General features: G+C 36.9%; 1 protein-coding gene across 1 annotated transcript; it reads left to right on the top strand.

Annotated features, from left to right (window-relative positions):
* Positions 1 to 921: 921 nt before the first annotated feature.
* On the top strand, positions 922 to 10,891 carry LOC110795847 (inorganic pyrophosphatase TTM1). Its single transcript, XM_022000874.2, has 12 exons — positions 922 to 1,081; positions 2,278 to 2,637; positions 3,680 to 3,794; positions 6,160 to 6,355; positions 6,463 to 6,576; positions 6,676 to 6,849; positions 8,196 to 8,390; positions 9,069 to 9,191; positions 9,277 to 9,419; positions 9,501 to 9,624; positions 9,900 to 10,172; positions 10,395 to 10,891. Exons 2-12 carry the CDS (start codon positions 2,298 to 2,300, stop codon positions 10,608 to 10,610), a joined length of 2,013 nt encoding a protein of 670 aa, XP_021856566.2. The 5' UTR covers positions 922 to 1,081; positions 2,278 to 2,297; the 3' UTR covers positions 10,611 to 10,891.
* Positions 10,892 to 11,097: the final 206 nt, after the last annotated feature.

Raw genomic sequence — 11,097 nt, 5'->3', positions numbered from 1 at the left:
CCCTTCCTTAATTAAGCTTGATAAGATGAAGACTCATGGAAGACCCAAGTTTGACCCCAATCGGACCCTCGAGATTCTCCGCCACCCAATCGACGCCCAACAAGTCGTCGATGATATGCAAAACGCTGCTTCAAACGGCAGAAAGATGATCCTGGTGGGCGGACTAGTTGGCGAGATCTTCTTTTGTGCGGTGCCTTTCTCCCCTGCCATTGTTCTCGTCGTTGTCCTCTTATCTATATGTTGCTGAAACTTTAGTCACTCTCTCTTCAATTCAATTGTTGCTGAAACTTTAGTCTCTCTCTTCAATTCAATAATAATTTGTAAGATTAAGGCAGAAGAATGAAGGAGAAGGCAGAAAAAATAGAGAAGGAAGAGAAGGAAAGAAAAAATAGAAAAGGAAGAAGAAAAGAGAGCTTCAATGAGAAGGAAGAAGCCTTAACAACGAAGAAGAAGAACAAGGGAGTGGGACCACAATTGATGAAGGTTACCGGCATTAAGGGGTTCTAAAATTACTAAGACTGTTTAAAGAAGGGGAACCACATAGTTAGGATTATTCCGGAATAATACCTAGTTGGGATTAATATTGGAAGACCACCCATAGTTGGGATTAATAATGTTAATTTATCCAAAAAAAAATGTATGGAGTATGTGAAATTGAAGTGGGTTTAATGCGGTCCGCAGGCTGGGCTACAACGGGTTGGACCCAATTGAAAATTTTAGCCCGCAATCCTCCCACCTTGGAAAATAGGTTGTGTCGGGGTCTGACCTAATTGACCCATTGACCGGGCTGGTCTTGGTGGGTAGTGGACTACTCTAGGTTTCTAGTAATGGTTAACCTTGGCTACATGGGCCAACTTGGCGGCTACTAGCCATCTCTACAGTCTACACTGATCAACAGTCACTGACGCACGTACGGATGAGTGGAAGACCACTTTTGACTTGAGCAGTGGACTATTATTCATATCATCTAGAACATCTTTCCTAACTCTTCCCACCTCCCTCATCTTTCGTTATAAAATCAAACTCCCTCAATTAAATTATCACCTAATTCTCGATTCTAAAGCTACAAATTACTTCCCAGGTATGTTGATCTAACGCAATTCGGTAATCTTGACTTTCTCAAATTTTTGTTGGGTGTTTCATACTTTCATGTTTATTTATGTGCATGTTCTTAGTTTTTGGGTGTCCTGTAATTCATTACAATTTTCCAAAGCTTATTTTAATTTTTATAATATAAAGTTCCGAACTTTTCGTTATCTAAGATTACTGGGTACTTGTTATTGCTTGAATTTATTTTTTGTTTGGGGTTACTGTTTAATTTAGTTGTTGTTTGGAAAATTCTCAGGATATTTTGTCCAACTGATTGTAATTCAAGTGTTATTGAATTGAATTAGATCGAATTGCAGTGTTTCCGGCATATAAACCCCTGGTTTGTTTATGTTACAATCTGAAAAGTTTGCGAATAATTTTGGGGGAATTCTTGAATTTCAAGTTATATATTGGGTAGTAGAAGAAGCTGAGGGGTCAGAATAAAAAGTTTAGAGGATAATGATTAAATTGAGGCAGAAGAGCATGATAGTAGATTAGATAGGTCAAGTTGATGGCAAAGGGGACGCTACAGCCGTACATGGTAGATGAGAGAGGCCATTGAGAAGGAAAGTTGATAGTGGAGGAGACATTAGAGAGGTGGGTGGATGAAGTTAGAATAGAATTATAGTTGAGAATTTGAATGAATGTTTAAGACATTATTGACTCATTGCAACGGCTAGGGTAAAGTTGATCGTTTTTCTGTTGTATAATTTGAAGGACATTATAGACTGTAGAGTATTACAAGAATAGGTACCAATTAGAAAACTAAAAGCCGTATAAGTATGTAAAAACTGTCTTCGGGGGGAGTGATGGTGTTCATGAGGAGATTTCTTTTGAATGTAATTTAGGTTTATTTTAGATGGATAATATCTTGCAAAAAGCTGGTGTTATAGTGTACTTTCTAGGAGAAATAAATTGATGTACCTATAAGTTTATTCTGATTCTGAACACTGTGTAACACTAAGTCGTGCAGTATCATTTTCCATGATTAGAATTGTCGTGAAGTATTAACTTGTTCACAGAAGTTAGATAGCTCTCATGTGTGATACAAAGCGATGCATTTATGTATAAGATATAAGGCAGAAGATGAACTTGATACTAAATTTAATGTTTATGAGGCACCAAGCGGATTTGATGCCACACATGTGATTAGTTCAATTGGCATGCTAATTTCTATGGGTTTTGCAGTTTCTTTGCTCATATTCCAAATGGGTGAAAATGCTTCAAATGGGTTTGAATCTCCTCGGCCGCGGTCTAACCTATTGAGGGATCAAGTCCAGTTAGTGAAGAGAAAAGACTCTGATCGTTGTGAGATTGTCCCAATTGACGCTCACTTAAAATTTGAGAAGGGATTTTTTGTAGTGATCCGTGCTTGTCAGTTGTTAGCCCAGAATAATGAGGGAATAATATTAGTTGGAGTTGCTGGTCCTTCAGGTGCTGGGAAGACCGTGTTTACTGAAAAGATGCTCAACTTTATGCCTAGTATTGCTGTTATATCAATGGACAATTATAATGACTCCAGCCGAATCATTGATGGGAATTTTGATGGTACGCCCTTAAATCTATATTCTCCAGCTCTGAGTTTTGACCTCTCATGTTAGCTAATGAAATACTTTTCATTTTATTGCCTTTAATTCTTCTAGAGGGTAACATTATTTTAAACTGTGTACACAATACATATTGCTTTCATGTTAAGAGAAGTGGACAGTGGACTTGGCTTCTTTTGGACATTTGCACAGCTTTTGAAGTGCCAAAGTATTACATTATATCTAAATATCCCTGTTGAACATATGTATATGGGGATGAAATGAAGTTTAGTGAACATAGATTTTTAAAATGGCTTTTGGATGTATCATTTTATCTGATGTCTCTTCACAAATATTAAATTGTCTGTAGATCCTATATTCCCATTCCTATGCATGATTATCATGCACCATGGTGCACATAGAGGGCTTGTTGCAATTTTAAAGTCCAGATGAAAATTAAATTGCTCATTTTGCAGTAGAAAGTGTCTATGTGGACTTGGAAGGAGCGTCTGCATCTTGTACCCAAGGGTTCTTTTTGCTCATTTGATCATTTAGAGAATTTGGAAAGAGCAAAAAATACCCTTTGGTACACCTAGCTCTAGGTGTACCGGGGTACAAAATATATTTTATAACTTAGAAGCCAATAGATAATTAGTAGGTTAGGACTTCCCGTTGAAAGAATAGAGTAACGAAAGGACTATATACATTTATCTTGTTTAAGAAGGTGGGAACTATGGCAGTGCTCTCTGCTAGTGGACGGGAATGTTTAGTGAATGTTTATTAATGATGTGCAGATGTTCTTATAATTTAAACTTGTAGTCTGTTTCACTTTATCTCTTACTATCTTCACACTGTCTACCTAAAACCACTCTCTTCAACATTTCGACCCTCCCTCTTTCAGAAGGAGGGGGAGGGGTGGGATTTTTGCTGAACTTGTTTTCTAGTGTTGGGTGTGATAATAAGTTTTCTTAAATACTAGATTGTATGTTGTTTTTTTTTTGTCTTAATATTTGTCACTTTTCTGTATGAAATCTGGCACTAACAACATTTCTATTCTGAACCAGATCCACGGTTGACAGATTATGTCACACTACTTCAAAATATACATGATCTGAGATCTGGACAGCCTATTGAGGTTCCAATATATGATTTCAAGTCCAGCTCTCGAACGGGCTACAGGTTGGTATCTTGTCATTTTCTACTATTCAGCCAACTTCCTTGTGATGGGATTGAGAGTTGAAAGATAAAGAATCCTGTCACTTCTATTTTCCCATAGCTAGTGTAGTGTACAACAGGTGGTCCTTCCTTGTGTTGACATTTCGATTTCTTACATAGTTAGACTAAGTGCATCCTCTGCAGCTAAAAAGTGTTCAGATTATGCAGACACAGAGTTAGAACATTAATAACCTGGAAAATACCAAATACCAAATGTCATGCGATATATCAGTTTCTTGGATCACAGAACTAATGTTTTACCTATTGCGAGGAGTTGTTCTGCATTGGTTATAGACGAATATTGGCTATATTGCCAATACAACAGATATAAAGTCCATGTTGGCATGTTGTGTCAATCGTGACCTTTTGTGAGCCAAAACAACACACTTCTGCGCTATGGCGTTGCGCGATTGCTGTAACTCACATTTTAATTCCCTGCAAGCTGCATGGACTCTCTAGGGAGATTTAGATGTAGTTAACATTTTTTTAAGATATGTATGAAAGTATGAAACATATATTTAAACAGGTGGCTGTGCCTTGGCGCGATGTTCAAGTGTCTACTTGAGTACTTGCTATCCACTAGGTCAGAGGTTCGATCATGGAAGCAACCTCTTTATGAAAGTAAGGGTAAGGCTGCGTAAATTTGGATCTTCCCAAGACCCTTGTGGTAAATAGCGGGAGCCTTGTGCACTGGATACGACCTTCATATTTATGAAACATAAATATTACTGAAGGAATTAGGATTTCTTTTGGAAGCAACAGAACAGAAACAGTAAGTGGAAGGAAAGAGAAGGTTATATGCACTACATCTGAAACTCTAGGTTTTTGGGGTAGGAGGGATGATGGCTTCTAGGAAATCAAGTACATGGATCCTAGAGCACCATTACTTCCTATTAAGGGTCATGTTTTCCTAAGCACAAACTAGTCAGACTAAACCTAATCACCTCAATCCACTTTTTCTTACGTTTCCGTAAATGATCTTTGCTTTCTGTCCACACGAATTAAACCATCTAAACGTTGTCTCTTGGGTTTTGCATATTTTCTTCAACAGTGGTCCCACCACTTTGTCCCTTGCCTTTTGTCACTTGCACATTATATTAAGCATCTTTATCTTTACTCTTTGAACTTGGCGTCTCCATCAGACATGGTAGAAATCCTTTAGTGATTTTTTTTCCGCATTACTGATGTCATTCGCTCCACTTCATTCACTCTGCATTTATCAGATGTACGATGATCAATCTTGGATATTTATAACAATTCTTTCTCTGGTATAACATCTTAAAGTCACAACCCTAATTGCAGAGTCTGTGAGATCTTTATAGTCACTCCCCATGCAACTCATCCTGGTTTAACTCAAATGAACCTTTACACTCCAATGTACTCCTCGAAGGTTCCGAGTTGACTCTTCTGTGCTGTTTTCATTAAACAATGTTGACTAAACTGACCAAATCCGAAGTGACCAGAATCCATTTTTGATCTGCATGGACAAACAGACCTAGCGTGAGCTAAAATATGACCCAGCCTGATTTGATGCAACCTGAACGTGAGCCGCACATCCGATTTTACAGATTTAATTGTCAGTGCCTTAGTAAGCTCGTCCATGACCGTTGTAAACAGGAGAGTTGATCAACACTCTGACTTCCCATTCTCATGATAACTTTCCCCTATATGCATCTTTGGTGCCTCAAAAGTCCCGTTTTTAACCCCTAAGCCTGGAATTTTCTCAATAAGATTTATTTGAGTGCTCAATCACAAGAGTTTTCAGGATAGAGCCCATGTGGAAATCATATAGTTTTATTCTGTATCACACTAGGTCACTAGCAGTCTAACAATATATGGGGTGTCTTACGACCTAAATAGATATCCCATATAGGAATCGAATTAGTTGTATAGGTATATGTATGGTGTGACAGAGTTGCGTGCTATCTCTATAATTGTGACTTGGGAGATTGCTTTATCCTGTGGATCAATATGCCGAGTGCCTATTCTTCTAATGGCATCTTTTCAAACTTGAGAATAACACTGGAAAATTGTAGGTGTATTTCTGTTAGCACTATCACACTTTTAGAGGCATTTTTATCAAAGTTCTATTGCTCCTCCGCTTTTAATTTTTGCAAAGCTCGTTTCACTTCTTCCATTATCTTATCTGAAATTCTCAACAGGAACTTCAAATCTGACACTGCATGATTCAAATTTGGCTTCACTCTTTGCTCTTACTTTGGATTATTCTTTCTGGGATATGTATATTGAAAAGTAGTGAAGCATAATTCTTGTGCTGATTTGATTTGTTATGTTCTTAATTTCTTCTTAACATTTTATCATTTTGCAGAACAATTGAAGTACCCAGCTCTCGTATAGTAATCATCGAGGGTATCTATGCATTGAGTGAAAAGTTGAGGCCTTTCCTGGATCTTCGTGTGTCTATTACCGGTGGAGTACATTTTGACTTGGTGAAACGTGTTTTACGAGACATTCAACGTGCTGGCCAGGATCCTGAAGAAATAATTCATCAGATTTCTGAAACGGTCATCTTTTACTGAATCCTTTTGTTTGAGACTTTGTTTCTTATGTAACAGTTGTTTTTAATTGTTTCTATGTACTGTGAAAGTTGATCAATGGTTTGCTTTTACAGGTGTATCCTATGTATAAGGCATTTATCGAGCCTGATCTTCAAACAGCTCATATAAAGATTGTCAACAAGTTCAATCCTTTTACTGGCTTTCAGAACCCCACATATATTTTGAAGGTTGAGTTCGCTTCTGTTTTCACCCTGTTAGCATGTTTACTATATTCAATTACCTTATTCATCTCTATCTTTAGTACTGAGAGATTTCTCTTGTTGTAGTCAACAAAGATTGTGGAAGATGAGCAAATCAAATCAGTGATGTTAGAAGAACACAAGGAAATTAACGAGGAAACATATGATATATACCTTCTACCACCTGGCGAAGATCCTGAAGCTTGCCAGTCATACCTAAGAATGAGGAACAGAGATGGAAAATACAATCTGATGTTTGAGGTTTTGGGCCTTCTCTTACTCCCATTTTTTTGTCCTTGATATTTGTAGTCTAGATTCCAGGTCTCCATTTTTTTTTAAGTCTTGGAGTCAAACCACCACCTTCTTGCAACTCTATATGTTTTAACTGAGCTGTAACCCTGAGACCTGCAAACTGTTGCTGACATGTTATTGAGTTTTCAAAAGGTCTTGCATGCACCCGGTATACAATTAGTTTATTGTACATCAGGGTAACTTTTTTTTACCCAGTTTTGGTAAATTTAAACATGTTTTGATCAACTTTTTATATTATGAAGTAATTTTTGAAGGATAAACTTTTTAGAGAGTTACTCCCTCCGTCCCTTAATACTCGCACCGGTTTGACTGGTGCGGTGTTTAAGACATTTGAATTGACTTATTAATTTAATGGTGTTAGTTGATAGTGGGGTATTTTTTTAATATTGTTAGTGGTAAATGTGTAAGAGGTGGGAAGTGGTGAGTGGAGGAAGTGAATTTTTAAATAATATTTTGTAAAGAATAGGGGTGTAGGTGGGGTAGTAGGTAAGTGTGAGAAATAATATAATATTGATAAAATTTTTCATTTATAGAAGCGGTGCAAGTATTAAGGGACGGCCCGAAAAGGAAAGTGGTGCGAGTACTAAGGGACGGAGGGAGTACATAGTTATCTTATAAATTATGAGTCATTTTGAAGTGATAATTTTTATTAAAGAGAAAATTTTTATCACTAAAAAATAAATAACTTCTAAGCATTTTTTCAGATAACTTAGCATCCGCCTTACACAAATTATTGTACATTGACCTTAATTAAGAGTTTGTGAAAGTTTATGGGTTTGTTTCTCTCACCAAATATTTCTGTCACACGTTAGTACAAGTTAAATTTTTTCTTATGTGTTTTACTCATGATTGTTATTCCACTAGTGGAACCCTAAACCATCTATCCGATAGTTGCCTTGATCTATGGCCCTGCTTCTGGAATCATCAGAACAGTTGCCATAAATTGCAGTTCCTGAAAACTAAATCAAGGAACCAAATGTGACCTTTTCCAGGATAACTATTCTTTGCACTTTGCTGTCATATTTGAGCAGTAAATGTTGGCTTTAAATAGTGGCGATTAGAATACAAAGAAGCAATTGGGAAATACTTTGCAGAACTTCACATGTCCAGAATATTCGGACTTTACCTATGATTTTAAGACTTAATGATAGATCATTATGGTTATTTCTCTTTATATTTGTAGCTTTATTTTAGAAAGCCAAGGTTCATGTTCTGTTATGGGAATTTTCGGAGTGTAGGAGGTTTGCCTGTGAAGATGAGCCTCTTCTTCAAGTAGTTCTACTTGCTGATTTCAGGAATGGGTTACAGACACTCCCTTTATAATATCACCTAGAATCAGTTTTGAAGTCAGCGTCCGTCTTCTTGGTGGTTTGATGGCTTTGGGGTACACTATTGCGACCATCTTGAAAAGAAGAAGCCATATCTTTTCTGATGATAAAGTTATTGTGAAAATTGATTGGCTAGAACAGCTAAATCGCCAATACATCCAGGTAATTACTGTTTAACCCATCCTTTCATTTTTCTCTGATTTTAGTATTTTCTTTGTTTTGATTTATTAGTCATATTACCCCTTTGCCTCATAATTAAGGATTTATCATTCAAAATAATTTTAGATAACAGTATAAGTATGTGTATTAATTAGGGAAATCCAATTACAGTATGTTTCTCCCTCCGTCATGCTATTTAACATACGAAGTACTATTTTTGGCTGTCTTACATCTAATGTAATATACTATTCTTTTGGTAAGTTTATTTTTCTCTACTTTACATAAACATACCCCTGCCCCCGACACGCACGCATGCGTTGTTTGCCTATTTCTAGACTTAACTTGTGGATCTGTTGCAGATTAGTAATGATGTCTTGTTAGCTATCTCTTCTGTTGTTCTATTTCCATTTCTCTGTTGCCTACCTTCAGTTATCTGGTTCTTCTATGATTTCTGCTGCCAGTAATGGATAACTGGCCTGCTAATCAATATTCTAATTTGGAGGCCAAGAACTTTTGATACGAAAATGCAATGTAATCTATAGTTACCTTGACCATTTGATTTATCTGAAAAAGGAATAATATGAGCCATGCGAACATGCGTGGATGGCTGAATGCCTTCTATCCGAGTTAGGGTCTTCAATCGATGTTATAACTTTTCCGTGCTTGTTTTTTTTGGTGAAGGTTCAAGGAAAAGATCGGTCATATATTAAGTTTGTAGCTGAGCAGCTGGGTTTGGATGGTACATATGTTTCGCGTACTTACATCGAACAAATCCAGCTGGAGAAACTTGTGAATGATGTCATGGTATTACTTTTCATATAACTTATGTTTGATTGCTTAGCTTTGTCTTTCTTCTGTAGCCCACTTACCAAATCCACATTATCAATAGGCTTTGCCAGATGACTTGAAGACAAAGCTCAGCATAGATGATGAAATAGCTTCTAGTCCTAAAGAGGCACTTTCTCGAGCCTCTGCAGATTGGAGGGTCAAATATCTGCACGAACCTAATTCTCCATCTCATCCTAAGTCAAGGTTTATCACATTGTTTTTCTTTGTTTACTTTTCCTTTTGGGGCTTGCTGTTTATGAACCATATTCTGTTATATTTTGACAGAAATGTTTCACGTTCATTCTCAACACACCGAGAGAAGGTCCTGTCCAGACTGACAAGGCTTAATGTGGATGAAAGAAGTTTTAATGGAAATGTCCCCCGGTCACCTGCTGGCGCTGCAAACCAAGTTAGTTTAACCTGCCTCCCTAATAATTTTAGTGGACTATTCATCCATATGGTATTGTAATTATATATTAACTGTACATATATGATAAGGTAAGATTACGCAATTTATTTTCTTACTTTGACAATTCATCGAGGCTTGTGGTAAAATATATCATTGTTATTGAGAGTAATGATTCATATCGTAAGAACTGTCTGAGTGCATGTTTTCTCTGTTTTAACAATTGTTAAATTCATTAGATTAGTGTGTGAACTTATGGATTATTATCCATATATTAGGGAGCTGTGACTCACCTGTCAGAGCAAATATCCACGTTGAACGAGAGAATGGATGAATTAACATCTTGTATAGAAGCGCTGAACTCCAAGGTTTCCATTGAGACGGTTTCTTCTAGCCAACAAAACTTGGCTCTACAGTCTGAAACATGTAATGGCTCAACTCCTCAACTTCTGATGGCTGGTGGACTAAGCAATGGTCCAATGACTGGTGGGCTATTATCTCGTTCCTCATCTGCTTCCCAGTTGGCCAAGGATTCTCAAGTTATCGAAGAGGTACCAACTTTGATTTTGCATATAATTTGTTTTCTGTCTGATAAACAGTCACATCAATAATATATCATTATCCACTTAGAATGAAGGCCAACTGTGGTGTTTTGATCAAATACTTAACTGGGTTTCACATAGAATAACTGTGGTTTGACCAAATACTTAACTGGTGCTTTGGTTTTGCCATTAAAGAGATCGATCTGGTTTAAAATGATTTTGCATAAACAGGTAATGGTTGTATCAAGAGGGCAACGCCAGATTATGCATCAGCTGGATACACTGAGCAGCCTTCTCCACGAGTACTTTGGAGAGAAATCCCGCAATGACAGAACAGATAGAACTTTTGATTCTTTATCAATTGCCATTGCCATCCCTCTTTTTGCAACCGTAGCTGTTGGTGGTTTAGGAGCTCTTTTATTTAGAAGCTTTCCCTCTCAAAAATAGTTCTCTCTTCCCTGATTCACTCGGTTTCAAATTATTTAGCTCAAAATACTACAGGATAAAAGTTATAAATATACTTCTATGATGTAATTACTGTTTAGTTTCCTATGAGAAGTTTGGCTTGTAATTACAACACAATAATAGCATTGTACATGTATAGGTTTTCTGTTGTGGTGTGCAATGCCCAATTGCCCACAGTTCCATGTAAATAAAATCAATTACTTGAAATAAATATACACATTATGTGAGATTATGTTACAAAGTTATCCTGTTTTAGGATTTTATCTTCAGTTTTAATGGTACTGTTGGTATGATTTTCGGAATGCAGAAACAACAGAATATTTGTTTTTAGGTTGAAAATGAATTGGAATAAGCAGCAATTTTGTTTACGAAATACCGATCCTTGATTTCATATTTTCGCTGGCTTACGAATGTGCGATGTGTGTGTTGACTTGAGGGGTTCAAAAGATTTGCCTGCAGCCTTAAGATG

This window comes from Spinacia oleracea, chromosome 3, assembly GCF_020520425.1.
Source record: "Spinacia oleracea cultivar Varoflay chromosome 3, BTI_SOV_V1, whole genome shotgun sequence".
NCBI classification, from domain to species: domain Eukaryota; kingdom Viridiplantae; phylum Streptophyta; class Magnoliopsida; order Caryophyllales; family Amaranthaceae; genus Spinacia; species Spinacia oleracea.
This window is presented reverse-complemented; position numbering and strand designations above follow the sequence as displayed.

Bases quoted from the DNA above. Each gene is read 5' to 3' on its own strand.
- LOC110795847 (XM_022000874.2), top strand. From the start codon at position 2,298: ATGGGTGAAAATGCTTCAAATGGGTTTGAATCTCCTCGGCCGCGGTCT. The intron at 9,192-9,276 runs GTATTACTTTTC...CATTATCAATAG, and splicing joins AACTTGTGAATGATGTCATG to GCTTTGCCAGATGACTTGAA. The intron at 10,173-10,394 runs GTACCAACTTTG...TTGCATAAACAG, and splicing joins ATTCTCAAGTTATCGAAGAG to GTAATGGTTGTATCAAGAGG.